Source organism: Oryctolagus cuniculus, chromosome 11 (genome assembly GCF_964237555.1).
Source record: "Oryctolagus cuniculus chromosome 11, mOryCun1.1, whole genome shotgun sequence".
Lineage (NCBI taxonomy): Eukaryota > Metazoa > Chordata > Mammalia > Lagomorpha > Leporidae > Oryctolagus > Oryctolagus cuniculus.
The window spans coordinates 87,927,108-87,947,927 of NC_091442.1; the positions used below are offsets into that span (position 1 = coordinate 87,927,108).

Sequence of the window (20,820 nt, forward strand, 5' to 3'; positions counted from 1 at the left end):
TATGCTGCTGGCCAAGTGACTTAACTTTCTTAAGTCTCCAAATCCTCAGTGGTAAAAAAAAAAATTATAATCTCATGGAGTGGTTATGGAAATTTGAATGGTATGATATGCATAATTTGTTTAGAACAATTCCTAGAATATGATAAGCACACAAAAATACATCATCTTCCTGTAGTAGCCTATCCTGTATTAGTCTGATTTTGTTAATTTATCTAAAATACCTGAGGAACTTTTTTGGGAAAGAAATGGTTTCTTATAGTTTGCAGTTAGAGGCTACAGGATCACACGGCTGCGTAGTCTGGAGTCTAATGGAGGCTGCTCATGGTGGTTGTGGAAGCTCAGTCACTTGGTGAGCCAGGTAGAAGAGAAAGAAAACCTAGACTGAACTTGAACTCAAAATAATTAACAGTCCCATGAGAGCCACCTTTCAGGGGCATGCTCCCAGTGACCCCAAGACCTCCCATGGGTCATACCTCCTACCCACCACAATTAGATGAAATCTCCATCCTAATCCATCAACCATTAACACATCAGAGTTTAAATAGCTACATGAATTTGGGTGAGACAAATCCCCTTGTACCCATAAAACTTCATTACCTAGCTAACCAGATAAAATATATGAGTTCTTATTCAATCACTGCCCAACACTCATTTAATCCTCTCAGTATCCCCAATGGGATATGTATGTAATTTAGTATAACTATTTATAATCCAGAAAACTGAGAAACAAACAAAGCTTGATAATTTCCCCCAAGATCATATAACTAACTAACAAGTAGAAGGGCTGGAAAACAAACACAGTTTGACTCCAGAGATTGTGCTCTTACATGTTTTATTATGATGATCATTATTAGAGTCAACAGACAGAAATGCTTCAGAAATGTGGAGAAATGTTGTCCATTTGGTTTAACCTGAAGAAATCGCCTTGTCTAAAGGGATAAACTTTGAGTTAACACCTCAAAAGGTGGTTAAAATTTGAAATCAAACTAAATTAAAAGTCCTTCTGGTGAAAGAAATATCCATATAAAGGAGAAAACATCAAAGATGTAGTCAGGCTGTGATGGGTTGCTCAGCTTTGGCCTAGTGCATCCCTGCCTTTTGTGGCCACTTGAAGGATAAATCAAGGAATGGGATCCCTCCCTCCCTCTCTTTCTCTCTCTCTCTCAGGGATGAATCAAGGAATGGGATCCTTCTCTCTCTCTCTTTCTCTCTCTCTCTGGGAAATGATTGTCGATTGTAGCCCTTGTTTCACTCCTGTGGAACTTTGTCTTCCTACTTTTTACTTATTGAATACTATGATTAGTGCCAGTTAAGCCTGTGAATATAGAGTGGATTAAAATTATGTTTTTGCAAAAACAGATTAAGAGAAGAGATGGAGGGAGAAATATTGACAGGAGAGCAGGGGAGTGAGGGAAGTATGGTTGTCTTCTTGGAACTTTTCCTATGGAATACATAAGATTTGTTCTCTTTATATTAATTTAAATTTTTAAAAAAATTGAAATAGACCTAACCGGAGGTACTTAGGACACTGAAGGCATGCTCTAGGAAGGTGTTTCCCCCAAAAGGCTATTATAAAATCTTGGTATGAGGCCAGCTACTTTGTTTGATTCCTGGCTCACCATGTGATCTCTCCTTAGCACGTGCTCTACCACTCTTATCATAAGCCAAACAAATGGGACTATCTGATCTTAGACTTAAACCTTCAAAACTGACCCAAGTAGCTCATCTCAGGCATTTTGTTACAGTAATGAAAAGCTAATAAAGCAGCTGATATTATTTTTAATTAAAACATTGGATAGGTTCTTTTAGGTAAATCCTTTATTTTCTTTAGTAACTATGTGGACAAAATATGTGATAGCAAGTGAAAAATCTATAGTTTTCCTCATTATTTAATGTCTTCTGGGACCATGATTTTTCTCTTGGTACTGAACTGTCGGCAACAGAACTTTAATTCTCTTGATGATCCTATGTTCCTTCCCATCCAAACAGCTAGTATATGATTAGGTACAACATAGCTAATATCTGTAAACCATATTTTTTTTTTTTTTTTTTTTTTTTTTTTTTTTTTTTTTACAGGCAGAGTGGACAGTGAGAGAGAGAGACAGAGAGAGAAAGGTCTTCCTTTGCCGCTGGTTCACCCTCCAATGGCCGCCGCTGCAGCCGGCGCACCGCGCTGATCCTGGCAGGAGCCAGGAGCCAGGTGCTTTTCCTGGTCTCCCATGGGGTGCAGGGCCCAAGCACCTGGGCCGTCCTCCACTGCACTCCCTGGCCATAGCAGAGAGCTGGCCTGGAAGAGGGGCAACCGGGACAGAATCCGGCGCCCCAACCGGGACTAGAACCCGGTGTGCCGGCGCCGCAAGGTGGAGGATTAGCCTATTGAGCCACGGCGCCGGCTTGTAAACCATATTTTTGAAACAACTGTTTAATAACATAATGGAAGAAAATAAATAATATTTGTATTATAAATATGTATAAGTATTTGGCTTGTATAATTTATGTTTAAATAAACTTTTCTGGGCTAGAATAATCCAATCTGAAAATTTTACCAATTTCACTTAGATCAGTTGGCCTAGTATAGCTTTAATTATTCAAAGAAGTGATTCATTTATCTAAAGGATTTAAAATGCAAAAATCTTTAAAATGTGGACTTGTTAATGAAAGGTCAACTGAGACTTTAAGCAGTATGTTCCAACGAACTTTACATAACCCCTTGCTACCAACAAAGGGATTAGTTATAGATTTTCCCAATTGGCTTCTTACTTTCAAGTTTAGCCAGTGATAACACGGACAAAACCGATGTACTAAAAATTTTCTTTTTAAAACTTAATCCACAGACTCAGTTTGAAATCTCTTTTGGGAATTAGTTTCATTTACTAATGATTAATAAGGCTTCTTAAGTGACAGAATATTCACCAGGAAGTTTTCACTAAATGAAATATTGATTCAGCCCTTGACTAGTAGGAGCCCAGCTGGAAAAACTAACGTTGGGAATGCATAATATTCTTATACTTCATTTTAAACATTAATTCACTAGTTTCAGCTCTTTGTTCTATATTCATCATAGGCTCTATAGGTCTATGTTTTGAACTACAAGCCAACCCCTGCACTGTTATCTTGTGCAGGCCAGAAGATTATCTTTTATAAAAGAAATTAAAGAACAAAATGTATAAAATAAAACATTCAATCTTATATAGATGGTGTTTTTGAAATTCCAGTTTAAACATGTTATTGCAATCTTGAAGATTCAAGCAAACTGTTTTTACCAAAAATGTTTCAAAATATGCGAATTATATAAACTATTTGGGTACTTTTTAATATAGTTACTGAACATATCATCAAAATGTTCCCATTGTAAAAATTCAAGCCTAATTGAACCACATTTTTTTATTGATTGCTGCTACTTCCTACTTTTTTGAGTTAAATATTATTTTTTAAATTTTATTTAATGTGTATAAATTTCATGTATTTTATATATAAAGATTCAGGAACATAGTGATACTTCCTGAACTACCCTCTCTCACACCCACACTACAACACTTCTTCCTCCTCCCTCTCCTATTTTCACTGTTAATTTTTTCAAAGATCTATTTTCAGTTCACTTTATGCTCACAAGATTAACTGTACACTAAGAGTTGAAAACATAGTATGAAGAAGAAAACACTGTTCCTCAACAATTGAGACAAGGGCTGTAACAATCATTGAATATCAAAATGTCAATTTCACTCCTATATATTACCCCTTTAGGTATTCTATTAGTTACCACAGCTCAGGGAAAACATAGTATTTGTCTTTATGGGACTGGCTGATTTCACTAATTATAATGGTTTCCAAGGTTTCCAGTTGTATCCATTCTGTTGCAAAAGACAGGATTTCTTTTTTTCTTTTTCTTTTTCTTTTTATTTTCTTTTTCTTTTTTTTTACCACTGAGTAGTATTCCGTAGTATGTATGTAATTTCTTTATCCAGTCTTGAGTTGATGGACATCCCCGGTTGATTCCATTTCTTAGCTATTGTGAATTGAACTGCAATAAAAATGGTATACAGATAGCTTTTTCATATGCTGATTTCATTTCTCTTGGGTAAATTCCTTGGAGTGGGATTGCTGGATCATATGGTGTATCTATTTTCAGCTTTCTGAGATAGCTCCATACTGTTTTCCACAATGGCTGTACTAGTTTACATTCCCACCAACAGTGGGTTGGGGTACCTTTTACCCAACATCCTTGCCAGCATTTGTTGTTTCTTGATTTCTATATGAGGGCTATTCTAACTGGGGTGAGGTGAAACCTTATTGAGGTTTTGATTTGAATTTTCCTGAGAACTAGTAATCCTGAGAATTTTTTCATGTGTCCATTGGCCATTTGAATTTCCTCTTTTGAAAAATGCCTGTTCAAGTCCTTTGTATATCCCTTAACTGGATTGTTTGTTTTGTTATTGTTAAGTTTCTTGAGCTCTTTGTAGATTCTGGATATTAATCCTTTATCAGATTCATAGTTTGCAAATATTTTCTCCCATTCTGTCAGTTGCCTCTTCACTTCGCTGAGTGTATCTTTTTTTTTTTTGACAGTCAGAGTGGACAGTGAGAGAGAGAGAGACAAAGGTCTTCCTTTTGCTGTTGGTTCACCCTCCAATGGCCGCCGCGGCCGGCGCACTGCGCTGATCTGATGGCAGGAGCCAGGTGCTTCTCCTGGTCTCCCATGGGGTGCAGGACCCAAGGACTTGGGTCACCCTCCACTGCACTCCCTGGCCACAGCAGAGAGCTGGTCTGGAAGAGGGGCAACCGGGACAGAATCCAGTGCCCCAATCGGGACTAGAACATGCTGTGCCAGCGCCGCACGGTGGAGGATTAGCCCAGTGAGCCGGGGCGCCGGCCTTGAGTGTATCTTTTGCAGTAGAATCTTATCCTGATGGAATCCCGTTTGACAATTTGGCTTTGATTGCCTGTATTTTTCTGCTATTTTCCAAGAAATCTTTGCCTATTCCAATATCTTGCAGAGTTTCCCCAATGTTCTCCACTAATTTTATGGAACCAGGTTGTAGATTTAGGTCCTTAATCCATTATGAAAGGATTTTTGTGTAAATCCAGGTGTAAGGTAAGGGTCGTGATTCATACTTCGGCATGTGGAGATCCAGTTTTCCCAACACCATTTGTTGAAGAGACTGGCTTTGCTCTAGTGATTGATTTTGGCTTTTTTTTTTCAAAGAAAAATTGTAGTTGTGTGGGTTGATTTCTGGAATTTGTATTTTGTTCCATTGGTCTCCATGTCTATTTTTGTGCCAGTACAAGGCTGTTTTGATTATAATTGCCCTGTATTATATCTTGAAATCAGGTATTGTGATGCCTCTGGCTTTGTTCTTTTTATTTAAGATTGCTTTAGCTATGCAAGTCATTTGTGTTTCCATATGAATTTTTTTTTTGACAGGCAGAGTGGACAGTGAGAGAGAGAGACAGAGAGAAAGGTCTTCCTTTGCTGTTGGTTCACCCTCCAATGGCTGCCGCGGCCGGCACGCTACAGCCAGCGCACCATGCTGATCCGAAGGCAGGAGCCAGGTGCCTCTCCTGGTCTCCCATGGGGTGCAGGGCCCAAGCACTTGGGCCATCCTCCACTGCACTCCCTGGCCACAGCAGAGAGCTGGACTGGAAGAGGGGCAACCGGGACAGAATCCGGCGCCCTGACAGGGACTAGAACCCAGTGTGCTGGTGCCGCAAGGTGGAGGATTAGCCTAGTGAGCCGCGGCGCCGGCCTCCATATGAATTTTAATGTCATTTTTTCTAGATCTGAGAAGAATGTCATTGATATTTTGATTGAGATTGAATGGAAAACATAAATTGCTTTGGATAGTATGGACATTTTGATTATACTAATTCTGCCAATCTATGAACATGCAAGATATTTCCATTTTTTGTGTCTTATTCTATTTATTTATTTAATATTTTATAATTTTCATCATAGAGATTGTTCACCTCCTTGGTTAAATTTATTCCAAGGTATTTAATTTTTTGTAGTTATTGTGAATGGAATTGATTTAAGAATTTATTTATCAGCTGTGGGATTTTCTGTGTATACAAAGGTTATTTATTTTTTTGTGTTAATTTTATGTCCTGAAGCCAGCACTGTAGCTTAGCCGATAAAGCCACCTTCTGCAGTGCCGGCATCCCATATGGGTGCTGGTTTGAGACCTGGTTGCTCTACTTCCAATCCAGCTCATATTATGGCCTGAGAAAGCACTAGAAGATACCCCAAGTCCTTGGGCCCCTGTACCTGCGTGGGATACCTGGAATAAACTCCTGGCTCCTGACTTCAGATCAGCACATCTCCAGCCATTGCAGCCATCTGGGCTGGTTGATGGTAGATCAATCTCTCTCTCTCTCTCACTCTCTCTCTCTTTCTCTGTCTCTCTCTCTCTCTCTGCCTCTGCTTCTCCGTAACTTTGCCTTTCAAATAAATCTTTTTAAAAATGTAAAAGTTTATATCCTGCCACTTTACAAAACTCTTTAAGGAGTTTCAGTAGTCTCTTAGTGGATTATGTTAGTTACTCTATATATAGAATCATGTTATCAGCAAATAAGTATAGTTTGACTTCCTGCTTCCCAATTTTATCTCTTTGATTTTTTTCTTGTCTAATGGCTCTAGCTAAAATTTCCAAGACTATGTCGAATAGCAATTGTGAAAGTGGGTATCCTTTTCTTGTTCCTGATCTTAGTGGAAATGCTTCCAACTTTTCCCCATTCAATAGGATGCTGCTGTGGGTTTGTCATAAATTGTCTTGATGATGTTAAGGAATATTCCTTCTATACCAAATTTGCTTAAGCTTTTCATCATGAAAGGATATTGTATTTTATCAAATTCTTTCTCTGCATCTATTGAATCGATCTTATGTTTTTCCCTCAGTTTGCTAATGTGATAAATCATATTTATTGATTTGCTAATGTTGAACCATCCCTGCATAATGGAAAGCAAAAAGGAGCAGGTGTAGCCATCCTAATATCAGACAAAACAGATGTTAACACAAAAACTGTTAAGAAAAAGAAAGAAGGCCACTCTGTAATGATTAAGGGATCAATTGAACAAGAAAAAGTAACTATAATAAATGTATGTGCACCAAGTGCCAGGGTTCCTGGCTATTTAAAATAAATAAATAAATAAATAATAAAATGAATGTTAATGGATCTAAAGCAAGACATAGACTCCAATACAGTTGTAATGGGGGACTTCAACACCCCACTTTAATTAATGGAAAGATCAGCTAGACAGAAAATCAACAAAGAAACAACAGAGCTAATCTACGCTATAGATCAAATAGAACTAACCTAAATCTACAAAACTTTTCATCCTACAGTTGCAGAATACACATTCTTTTCATCAGTGCATGGAACTTTTTCTAGAATAGAATAATAATTTTAGATGTCCCAGATCTTAATAAACACCATAATCTCCACCTCTCCTGTTTAGCCCCACTTTCACTGTATTTAACTTGGAAAGACTATCAGATCTCACCTTTATCTCTGAAATAAACAGCAACTTCTAATAAGATTGTTTTAATTGTATTCTTTTATAAAATAATGTTTCTAATATTAATATTTACATGATGCAGCCTTTTTATGACAATTTCTAGCTTCAGATTCCAAGTTTGAATCATCTTTTTCCATGTTAGAGAAAAAAATTAAATGTCCAAAACTCTAAATCTTATTTGTGTATGATACCATAAATTTTAAACAAAATTAATTCAACAACACCATTTTCTAAATAGAATTAATTGCATTTTCTTTTTTAAAAAATATTTATTTTATTTATTTGAAATGCACACTTACAGAGAGAGGTACAGACAGAAAGAGAACATGGTCTTTCATCTGCTGGCTCACTCCCCAAATGGCTACAACAGGCGGAGCTGAGCTGATCCAAAGACAGAAGCTAGAAACTTCTTCCAGGTCTCCCAAGTGGGTGCAGAGACCCAAGAACTTGGGCCATCCTCTACTGCTTTCCCAGGCACATTAGCAGGGAGCTGGATCAGCAGTAGAGCAGCCGGGGACTCAATCCAGCACCCATATGGGATGCCCACGCTGCAGGCCTGGGCTTTAACCAACAGCTCAGGCCACATTGACTGGATTTTCTATAATATATACTCTGTGCTGGCATTATTTGAGTGGTAGACATATGGTTATTTTAGGTATATACTCACCTTATCAAGATTACTTACTTTTTCCTCTATTATCCATAGACATTCTCTTCTTGAAGTGTTACCTTCCCTACAAATCCTCAATGGTGATATGCTAAGCTGTTATACAGAAAGTCACCCTGAAGACAACTGTCAGCTAAATTTAGGATGTTTCCTAGAACTTTGTCAGACCCAGATTCAACAATTCAACCTACTAGTTGAAAACCATATCACAGGAAAAGGGTAAGATTGTTATCATCCACTTTCTGTACTTAAGAAGAATAATGCAATTTATACACATGTATAAAAATTATTCTGATCAACTTTTTTTAAGATAAAAACACTACATGTAAAATTTATTTTACATTAAAAAATCTGTGGCATCATGTTTTTATATTTTGAAATAAGCTAGTAGGTATTTTAAACAAAATTTAAAATATTTAAATCCTAAAATATTAGATGAAATAAAAGAAAGCATAAGGATAGCTTCAAAGCAGGAGGTAAATATTCATTTCATTAAAATAAATTTATTCAAAAGCTTTCATAGACAAGACATTATCATCAGTAAAGCAGCTTAATATAAAAAATTAGACAATATAGTTATGATTGAGTAAGCAAGTTTTTTTTTTTTTATTTGACAGATAGAAAGTGAGAGAGACAGAGAGAAAAGTCTTCCTTCCATTGGTTCACCCCCTGAATGGCTGCTACGGCCAGAGCTATGCTGATTCGAAGCCAGGAGCAGGGAGCTTCCTCCTGGTCTCCCACGTGGGTGCAGGACCCAGGCACTTGGGCCATCCTCCACTGCCCTCCTGGGCCACAGCAGAAAGCTGGATTGGAAGAGGAGAAGCTGAGACTAGAACTGGTGCCCATATGGGATGCTAGTGCCGCAGGTGGAGGATTAGCTAAGTGAGCCACAGCGCCGGATCCGAGTAAGCAAGTTTTAAACAATACATTGTGTCTTTAAAAATAGTTTATATTGTTCAAGATTATATGTGCTTTTAAAAATACTAAGATTATTTATATTTTTCTTTGGGCAAATCTACTGATATTTCTTTGTATATTTGTGGCAATGTATAATTTTGTATTTTAGGGTTACCCTTGATATCCATCACATTGAACTTTAACTGTCAAAATTTAGATTTTCATCTGAGATATAAGTCCTTTGGACTGTTTATTATTGTCACAAATTAAGTTTTGTTTAGTGTTGAAAATGGAAAAGACATTATATTTTTTATATTTAAGGAATAAGTAGTGGCAACACCTAATCATAAGAATGCCAATATTTGAAATGAGCCTTTTTCTGTGTTATTAGCCAACAAAATTAGTGAAATATAAAAATCAAAAATATATTATGGCCGCCGCTGTGGCACAGCGGGTTAATGATGCAGCCAACTGGGGAGTGAACCAGCGGAAGGAAGACCTCTCTCTTTCTTTCTACCTCTCCTCTCTCTGTGTAACTCTGACTTTCAAATAAATAAATAAATTTTATATATATGTATATATATATTAGAACAATCTATACTAATATCTGATAATTACCTTTTGGAACACAATAACTAATTATTTCTACATTTTAGGAAATAATTATGACTTTCACTTTTTTAATTTTTGTTTAATAAATATAAATTTCCAAAGTCAGCTTTTGGATTACAGTGGCCTTTCCTCCCCCCATAACTTCCCTCCCACCCACAACCCTCCCATCTCCTGCTCCCTCTCCCATTCCATTCACATCAAAATTCATTTTCAATTCTCTTTATATACAGAAGATCAATTTGGTATATATTAAGTAAAGACTTCAACAGTTTACACCCACACTGAAACACAAAGTGTAAAGTACTGTGTGAGTACTATTTATAGCATTAATTCACATTGTGCAACATATTAAGGACAGAGATCCTACATGGGGAGTAGGTGCACAGTGACTCCTGTTGTTGACTTAACAAATTGACACTCTTGTTTATGGTGTCAGTAATCACCCTAGGCTCTTGTCATGAGTTGCCAAGGCCATGGAAGCCTTTTGAGTTTGCCAACTCAGATCTTATTTAGACAAGGTCATAGTCAAAGTAGAAGTCAAAGTGGCCCCTTCTTTCCACTGGGATCTCACTCGCAGAGATCTTTCATTTAGGTTTGCTTTTTTTTTTCTTTTCCGAGAGTGTCTTGGCTTTCCATGCCTAAAATACTCTCATGGGCTTTTCAGCCAGATCCAGATGCCTTAAGGGCTGATTTTCACTTTTTCTTACTGTGGTTAAATTTTTAACATTTTTTATGTGTTCCATTGTTTCAGAAAAATATTAAGACAATTTGTAGCTGCATATTATATATATATAATACAAATTAAAGATAAGTAAAGAAAGAAATAATAAAACAGAAATAAAGGAAGATATACACAATGTGGCTAAGAAGGAGGCCTTTACAAGGACAGAGTCCTTTGCATTTGTTATTGGGAGCTTCAAATCTGTAAAAAATTAGAATTTGATTAATTACATAAATATGACATCTAAAAGAGCTAGAAATCCAACAGTTGCTCAAGAAAATCTCAGCCATTTATACCTTAAAGTATTTGAATTCTCATTGCAGTGCATTATTTTTTCAGAGAAAAGTGAAATAACTTTCCCATAATATATGTTCTTTCTTTAAAAGTCCAATACAAATATTTTGTGTGGCAAAAGTCAATGTAAAAATGTCTTTTTAACTTCATTTCATAAATAACTTTTCCAAATTTAGGCAGTCATGATTTCTCATGTTTATGGTAATAAAAGCATGACTTTTTCTCATTCATTTGTACCAAAAATACCTAGAATAAAAATGCTCCTAAAACTTCCAGACATTTTGTCTAGACTGACAGATCTAAATTAACTAAACAAATATTGTCAAATTTTGTTTAAAAGAATATCAATTTTTATATAAATAAGTAGAACTAATTTATAATGAATGTTATACTAAAGTTCAATATTCATTTTAGGCCATACAGCATAAAAAGTTAATTCTATAAAAGATGTAAAACTGTAATATACACTGATGTAATTTATATCATTGAATGTCCTTACTACTTACTTTTTCAGAGATGTACTTACCTTGGATATGGCAGAAAATCTCTATAATTATTTTAAGAAATTGATGACACTTAGTAATGAATACCGATACGCACATGAACATGGAGATGTAAATATCACCGAGAGAGATGAATCCACAATGCTGCACAATTGTGTGGCTCCTGCATGCATTGACAGCCTATTGCAAAATAAAGACCTCTGCTCTTCCGCAAACAAACAGAAACAGGAGTCACTTAATATTCCTGAGAAATTGATGAACTCTGGCTCTACTCACTTCCTATTAAACAACAACTCTGTACGTGAAGATATGGAAGGAGGAAATCAAGAAAAATTAATAGGACAGAAGAGAGAAGACAGCGAAGCAAGCAATATCCCCCCCAAAAGAGCCCCATTCATAGAAACAGTGATGACAAACTCTCTGAGGAAGCACCGAAATCCAGTACACAGTGAGAAAACGTGAGCTGTGTAAATCATTTTCCTATTACAGATGTGATGTTTATTATTCTTGATGGATAATCTTAGTACCTGGCACCAAATAATAACCTGAAAGAGGATTTGAATCACTATTATATTTCTTATTAACTACCTTAATTTTGTTTTCATGATGTGCACAAAGCTTTAATTATAGATTCATTGGGTTAAATTTTTGCAGGTTCTGATTAAATTTCTATCATTATTTAATTTGGAATGTATAGATGTGAAATTATTTTTCTGCTTCCTAATTTCCAAACCATTAAAGGAATTAAGAATTGTTGAAGAGCAATAAAATTTTACATTCTAAAAATAAGAAAAAGTAATTCTGAATAATCACATAATTTCATTTACTTAAACATACAATTTGCCTGTGCTATTTATGTGATTATTGAAATGTAAACACTTAATAAGTATATACAAAAGTACTTGAATATATGACTATAAATTTTTTTTGGCATGACAGCTTTATAAAGTAGGGCAATTTTCTCTGTGATTTATCACATAAACCCCATTGCAACTGTTAACACTTTTAGAAAGCTAATTGTTGGCTTTAATTGTTTATTGAACCAGAAAACATTGGTATTTACTTTGGCCATCACCTTCTTCTTGTGCTTTTTACTTTTTGACCTCTGTCAAGTGAACAAAAGAGAAAGTGGGCAGATTTAGCTTCTTCTCTAATGACAGTGCTGAATAGGGCAAAAGCCAGAATATCACAGAGCTAATCTTGCTTTTCCCAGTTTTCCTTCTTTCAGGAATTGTCAGTTAACAGTGATTTTTTGGGTGGAGCTATATTTTTTTTAATTTTATTTTATTTTATTATTATTTTTTTTTTTCACAGGCAGAGTGGACAGTGAGAGAGAGAGACAGAGAGAAAGGTCTTCCTTTTGCCGTTGGTTCACCCTCCAATGGCCGCCGCGGTCGGCGCGCTGCGGCCGGCGCACCACGCTGATCCAATGGCAGGAGCCAGGAGCCAGGTGCTTTTCCTGGTCTCCCATGCGGGTGCAGGGCCCAAGCACCTGGGCCATCCTCCACTGCACTCCCTGGCCACAGAAGAGGGCTGGCCTGGAAGAGGGGCAACCGGGACAGAATCCGGCACCCCGACCGGGATTAGAACCCGGTGTGCCGGTGCCGCTAGGCGGAGGATTAGCCTAGTGAGCCGCGGCGCCGGCCAAGGGGGGAGCTATATTAAGTAGTTTGATCTTTATTTCCTAATACTAATTTCTTAACTTTTATCAAAAATGGCCTTCATATTTCCTGTTTTATATTTTAACCATTTATTTAACTTATTGCCTTTTTACCAAATGCTCTGGATGTTGTCTATTGAAATTTTATATAAGCAATATATAGAACTTTTAATCAATGATCAATAAAATAACCAAATGATGATATTAAGTAAGAATGAAGAACTAAAAATATAGATAAACCAAAGACTGAAAGAATAAAGGGAAAAGATGATGCATATATACTTGCTGAGCTTTGTGATTCAGGAAGATTCCTTGTCAGTTGTCAGTTTCCTAAGCACGATTTGCAAAGGCTCTTGTGCTAAAGATGTTTTTCCCATTATAATTTTTTGCTAAAGAAAAGATAAAAGTGATGATGATAGAGCTATTTCCTTTTTCAAAACAGAGAGCATCCCACATTCAGGAAAGCCCAAAATCAACTTCTTTACCCACTCTCAGGGAAGTAAAAGCAGGCCACGTGTTAGTGTCGGTGAAGAAAATAGCCCTCATCTACTTTTTTGTTTTTGTTTTCCTTGGGAAATTTTGATCATATCACACTAAGGAATTCATGTAATGAATGACAGTAAAAGAGATTCACAATAGTAATTAGTGAAAATTATATTTTTCTAAAGAAAAACATAAACACTGTCTAGAGTTAAATGTGTTTTATTAGAAACTTTCATTCTTTAGATGTTACAAATATATTTTCTAATTCTTTCTGTTGTCACACAAAGTACCTCTTACAGTGCTTAGAAATCTTCTGATGAATTTTTGTTCAAATGACAAAGTGGTGAAGGGATGACTGCGTGACCAAATTAAATTAAATCCATAGCAAAAATTTACAAAGTTCTGGATAGCAAAGGAGGAGGAAATGATTTCTTGGAATGTGAATATTTTCCCAAGTACTAGGAGTACAAGTAGTTTATCTTACACCAGATATTTTAGCAATTAAATTAAATTTTCTATTCATAACCAAATATATTGAAGACATACTGGTTTTAGATAAAATTGTGATGATAATGGTAATATTGATAATAAACCATTGGAGTACCTGGTTGGAGTCCTGGCTACCCCACACCTCTGATCTAGCTTCCTGCTAGTGAACATCCTGGGAGGTAGCAGATGATGGCTCAAGAATTTGGGTTCCTGCCACCTACACTGGAGACTCAGATGGAGTTCCTTGCTCCTGGCTTTTGCCCACACCTGGCCCACTCCTGCTTATACTGGGCATTTGGGGTGTGAACTGTCTCACTGTCTCTCCCTCTCCCTTCCTCTGCCTTTCAAATAACTAAATTAAGAAACATTTTTAAAAAGAAACAAATGAAACTCCATTTCACCCATATCAGTCCCTCTGTTTCTTTCCTTTCTTTCTTTTAGATTTGAAAATTTCCATTATATTTTTACTTCTAAGAATTTAGTTAAACACAAGAAGAGTCTTATTTGTAAATAACAATTTTTTTGGACCTTGTTTGAAAGACAGCTGTCTGCGCCTGTGAATTTACACACACTAACAATGTAACAATGTTTTTTTTTTTCTCCTCCAAATAGTATGGCAGCTGTATTAATCCAGGCACACTGGCGTGGATACATCATGCGCAAAAAGATTAAATTCTCCACATGGTTTCATACTGCTACAACAGGACTGCTACCTAATTGTTGCATCAAGAATCAGACTGTTTTAAAGAAAGAAAAAAGAAAAAATATTGTGAATACTGAAGAACAGAGAAGGAAGGCTGCTATTCTCATTCAGGTTAATTTTAATCATTTAATAACATACTCATCAAAGATGAAATAGTCACCTTGCACTGTGTGTGTATGTGTGTGTGTGTGTGTATAAAAAGTAATGCCCAAATCGCAGTTATTTACAATACACAGATTTTTTTTAAGATTTATTTATTTGTTATGTGAAAGGCAGAGTTAGAGAGGACAGAGTCAGGAAGTAGGAAAGAAATGGGAAGAGAGAGAGGCAGGGAGATCTTCCATCTGCTGGTTCACTCCCCAAAGAGCTACAATGGCCAGGGCTGGGCTGGACTGAAGCCAGGTGTCTGGGACTCCATCTGAGTCACCAGTATGAGTGGCAGAAACCCAAGTACTTGAGTAATCTTCGACTGGTTTCATAGGCACATAAACAAGGGGCTTTTTCAGAAGTGATAGTTTTCAAGATAATTATTTCTTCTCTGGCTCCAATAAATATATCCAATATTTCAATTTGTACTGTACTCCAGAGAGTAGTGTATACACAGAGCTGTTATAGCTCCTTGGAAGGGGTGAGAATGAGGGCAGGGCAATTGATTCAAGGAAACTCTGAGAAAAGCAAAGAAATTTCAGTTACTATCGTTAAATGTTATTCTGTCATATAAGGAATGTTGATGTCATGCAGTCCAGACTGTCTCCTGTCATTACTGGATGATCAATGCATTCTTCAGTACTACTAATAAATGCTTATTCATTTATTTTGGTCCTCTCAATAAAAGGACGTCAGTTAGTTTATAAAACAGTGTAGTTCAGTGGCTAAGTTCTCTACTGGATGTCCTTTATTTACTTGAATATATGGAATTTACTTGATATTGTATTGTATTTTTATCTGTCTGTGGAGAATCCTAATGTCTAATGACATTAACATAATTTCCATTTGTCTCCCCTCTCTTACTCCCTTTATCCTGTGTGCATGCATTTTGTGTATATGTGCGTGTGTATGGGAGTGGGTGGGTGGTTGATGACACAGACACACAGGCTACACAAAAGAGAAAAATTGAGAACAGGCTATCAGAGCCTGTTATCACAAGGAACTTAGCCTTCATCACTTGCTTTTGGCATAGACTCAAAGACATGGAAGAAAGTCAGAACACTTTATAGTGAAAAAAAAATAAAAACATTAAGGTATGCTTTTTTGGAGATTGCCCACATGATGAATCTTACATGAGTGGTTTGGGAAGTGTATTGGGCTTTATCTCTTGTTGGTCCTATGTTAGAAACAGGGGCAAGAGCCAGGAAGCTGAAAAGCACTGACCAAGTATTGACCATTCGTGGCTAATAACTGCAGAGGTCATAATACAACTTCCTGGTTCCTTGCTGCAGAGGTTATGATTTTACATCCTTGGCTGCTTGTTGCAGAGAGTGTATTTGATTTCTTTTGTCAGATATGGTCTGGCCATTTTGCATACTTTGTTTATCAGTACTATTAATACCAGTGATAGGATTACTGAAAGCAGGTTTTGAATTATCTTTTGCAGTAAAATGTATCCTTTAAGTGTATTTCATTAGTATATAGTCAAATAGATGTCTTAAAGTCTCTTTAAATAGCTTTAGTGGGTATGCCCATAGCATGAAATGTCTTTACATTTTTTTAAGATTTTAATTTCATATCTATTTAACTTTGTGTTGTAGTTATCTTAAACATGTGCATGGCTCCAAAGTCAAGTGTAAGCAAGATACATTCAAAGAAATCTGGCTGCTGTTGCTGTACTTCTACCCTATTTTCTGCCTTTTAACAATTAATTTCTACCATTAATTAATTTCATTAAATAATTTTCATACTTTAAATGTAAGAAAATATTTGTACATATATAATAATAATGATACGTGAGATTATTTTACTCATGGAATATTTGAATGAAAAGATAATGCAGGGGCAAGTGTTTGGCTCAGTGGTTAAGCCGTCACTTGGAATGTCTACATCCCATATCTGAATCCTGGAGTCGAGGCACAACTCTGCTCTCCATTGCAGCATCCTGCTAATGCACACAATTGGGAGGCAGCAGGTGATAGCTTAAGTACTTGGGTCCCTGCCACCCACATGGGAGACCCAGATTGTTTCAGGCTCCTGGCTTTTGCCTGACCCTGCTCTGGTTGTTGTGGGCATTTGTGAATGAACCAGTAGATATTTTTCTTTCTCTGTCTTTGTCTCTCTGTGTCTTGCTGTCTGCTTTTCGAATAAAAATACATATATACATAAGTATTTTGAAAAGATAGTACAAATTTTCCATGACTTCCTGGGGACTCTTTGTTTATGTTTGTACTCAGTTCTTTCATAGATAGATAAATAATGTGAAAACACGCTTATTTCTCCCTTAGCTTTTATATTTCATATATCTTGAAGTTAAATCCCTCACAGTAGCTACAGATACTCATTTTTTAAAAACCACATTGTACTTGTTTTAATTTGGAAGGCTTTGCCTATTCTAGGATTGTTAAGATCTGAACACTTTCAATGGTATTATTCCATTTTGAAGTGAAATTAGGTAATAGTTATGGACCGTGATACTACCTCTCTGACATGAAAATTAATGTGTTGGAGTTTTCCTAGATGTATTTTGGCTTACTTCATACGTGATCATTTGAAAATTAGCAAAACTGGTTTTCCTCTATATCTCTTTTCTTTTTGGTTTAGAATAAGTCCTAAAGGAATTGTCAGATAATTGATTGGTTGACCTACATGTGCAGTTGAGGGAGTTTTAAAGATTCTTTTCTGCTTACCACAAGGCAAGTCCCCTGAGATTCAGAACTTTAGACACATGCAGCCATTTAATTTATCTTGCAGTCTTAAGTGTCACATAAAGTTCAAAAAACAGATTATTGAGCCATTAAACTGAAGTCTAAGATGTTTTATCTTCCTAATGGGATAACACAGAGAATCTGGTTTGGGATTTGATCTATAACCTTGTATAACATACTTTAAATTTTTGTTTAGGCTGTTTGGAAGGGCTTTATTTTGCGAAAGAAACTGACAGCAGCTCTAGATGCTATTAGAAATGAAGACTCTGAAGAAGAATATGAAGAAATTGATTTAGAGGACTTTACTTTTGATGAAGTAAGTAATAACTAACTATAACACTTAAATATTATATTTAAATATTTTAATATACCATAGTAGAGCTGAACTGACTTAAAAGTGTTTGTCCTATTAGCACTATGCAATATATTTTTTAAATGACATTTGATTTCCACTAATAGGCTATTAATTTCCTAACATATTTTTCAGTAAGCCTATAAGCTTGCACAGTGTGTAAAGGTAGTCTTAGAATGTTTACAAGAGTACCTTTGTATGCTTTGAGAAAATTCTTTAGAGGTTAATATCCTAAGAGTATTTGACCACAATACCAAAGTCACCAAAATTAGGGAATTTACATTTATATAAGACTATGGTCTAATCGACATTATTCAGATCTGCAAATTGTCCTACTAATGTCCTGGTTTTAGGCTGAGATTCAGTCCAGTATGACCAATTGTATTTAGTTGCCATTTTTTCTTAGTCTCCAAGTTAAAAACCAATTTGTACTTGTTTCAATTTGGAATGCTTTTGTACTGATTACAAAACAGCATTGTACTTGTTACAATTTGGAAAGAATTCCTGAGCTTTTCATCATTTCCTTGACTTGACACTTTTCACGATTATAGTAATCTCCCCTTACCTATAGTCCAAAAATATTAAATAGGAAATCCCAGCAATGAAAACTATAAATTTTTTTAAATATTCATTTATTTATTTGTTTGAAAGAGTTACAGAAAGAGAAGAGATAGAGTGATCTTCCATCCACTGGTTCACTTTTCAAATGGCCGCAAAGACTGGGGCTGAACAGGTAAATGCCCGGAGTAAGGAAATTCCTCCAGTCTCCCATGTAGGTGCAGGGACCCTGGGCCGTCTTCCACTGCTCTCCCAGGCACATTAGCAGGGAGATGAATCAGAAGTGAAGCAGTCGGGTCTCAAACCAACACCTATATGGGATGCTGTTACCACAGGTGGCAGCTTTACCTGCTACACCACAGTGCTGGCACCAGTATAAGTTTTAACCATTTTAAATAGTGTGATAAAATCTTGGACTGTCCTGTTCTGGCCCACAAGAGGTGTGAATCATATCTTTGTCTAGCATAACCTTGCTGTATAAGCCATCATCCAGTTAGTCACTTGATAGCCATTTCATTTATCAGATTGAGTGTTGTGGTAACATGTTGGCTTTTGTTCAAGTAACACATATTACACTTAATAAGGGTCCCAAAATGAAATAATAGTAATGCGGGCAATTCATTACCGTAATACAAGGGTTCTTCAAGAAATTCATGGAAAAATTACATTAATACAACTTTCATTTTGGTACAAAAAATTTTGAAATCCATGCATAGTTTTTTTATAATATATATTTTCCCTCAACTGTTTAAGACTCACATATTTCATAATTATTCTATTTTATTATTAGTTATTTTGTTAATCTCATTGTGTCTAATTTATAGATTAAAGTTAACCATAGTTATGTAAATATAGGAAAAACATAGTATATATAGAGTTTGGTAACATCCACTTAGATGCCTTAGAATGTGTTTCCCATGGATAAGAGGGGACTCCTATACCAACAAATTATTTTGTAAAATGTGCATTTCTGTTTTCCATAGAGTTCCTTCTGATTAAATCAAGTTTTTTGAATGAGTAGAGTTTTAATTAAGATTACAGTTTTTAAAAAGATTTATCCATTTATTGGAAAGAAAGAGTTACAGAGAGGCAGAGGTAGACGGGTCTTCCGTCCACCGGTCTACTCCTCAAATGGCCGCAACAGCGGAGCTGGGCCAGTCCGAAGCTGGGAGCCAGGAGCTTCTGGGAGCCAGGTCTTCCACAAGGGTGCAGGGGCCCCTACACTTGGGCCGTCTTCCACTGCCTTCCCAGGCCACAGCAGAGAGCTGGATCAGAAGCAGAGCAGCTGGGTCGCGAACCAGTGCCCATATGGGATGCTGATACTGCAGGCGGTGGCCTTACTCGCTACGTCACAGTGCTGGCCCCAAGATTACAATTACATTAAGGTTTTGGTTCTTCATGTTTAAATCATCTTGGTAAGAAGAAAACTGAAGGGTCAGGTATTTGATCGTGAAGTTAAGATGGCTGCTTTCCATATGGGAATGCTTGCGTTCCTTACCCACCTCTGTTCTGACTCCAACTTCCTGCTGGTGCAAATGAGGAGGCTCAAGTGACTGGGTGCCAGCAACCCAGGTAGGAGACCTAGATTGAATTCCAGCTCCCTGCCAAGGCCCCTGATTGGAGACATGGCAGGCATTTGGGGAGTGAGCCAGTAAATGGAAACTTTCTATTTCTCTGCCTCTCAAGTTATTTAATTAATTTTTTTTAAAAAAAGGAAAATAATGTTACATGCTTCTCAGAGCATCAGGATAGGGCCCTTTTTAAAAAATTTATCCTAAACTGCATTTAATTTAGCTACCCAATTATAAATGTACTGCCTTAAACCCTTTTGTAAGAGGATAAGACATAAAATAATATATCAATTTATTAATTATATTAATGTTGATGTGACTGTAAAGGACATGATTTAAACAGACTATTAAAAATGCCATAATTATATAATTTGAAAATAATTGTTTTATGTTCAAAACACCCTGTGTCAGACTAACATGAAACACATATTCCCCCAGTTTTTGTGAAGTACCTGTACTTTTATTTTTACAAAGTTCTGCTTATCCTTCTTAGAAATCTGATCAGTCGATACACACTGACCATTGCATGTACTCTTGGTAGTCTTACATAATAATTGTGTTAGTAGAGGTCTGGGTGATTTTTTACAATATTTAGCATCGGCATTTAAGAGGGAAACAAGGATGTGATGGTGAGAGACAAGGCCTGTGGCGGGTCAGTGCCTTCTCACAGCAGTGACACTTCTAGGTTTGTAATAAAGTAAAGGATGAGTTGTTGCTGCTAATATTTTCATCACTCAGGAGGATGACTTGGGGAAACTTTTCAGTTTTGGAGACTGCCTAGTGCATACTTGGGAATATTGTTCCACCTTGAGAAGGATCGAAAACAGGGAAAATCTGTGCAGCTGGTTTATGCTGTGCTAACAAAAACTAGCATCAACTGTATATATTTTATTACTAAATGATTCAAAAATATATTTAATGTTACATTTATTTTAACTAAAT

The 20,820-nt window shown here is 36.4% G+C and overlaps 1 protein-coding gene across 13 annotated transcripts in view; it reads left to right on the top strand.

Annotated features, from left to right (window-relative positions):
• Window positions 1-20,820, top strand: part of LRRIQ1 (leucine rich repeats and IQ motif containing 1) — a 239,590-nt gene that overhangs the window by 82,758 nt on the left and 136,012 nt on the right. For all 13 annotated transcript variants that reach the window (XR_516764.4, XR_007919512.2, XR_007919513.2 and 10 more), the window contains exons 15-18: window positions 8,220-8,399; window positions 11,219-11,665; window positions 14,452-14,653; window positions 17,594-17,713. Coding sequence is in view for 10 of the 13 variants with exons in the window: in XM_008256853.4 (XP_008255075.2) it covers window positions 8,220-8,399; window positions 11,219-11,665; window positions 14,452-14,653; window positions 17,594-17,713 (949 nt within the window). In the remaining 3 variants the exon portion in view is untranslated. The remainder of the gene's footprint in view (window positions 1-8,219; window positions 8,400-11,218; window positions 11,666-14,451; window positions 14,654-17,593; window positions 17,714-20,820) is intronic.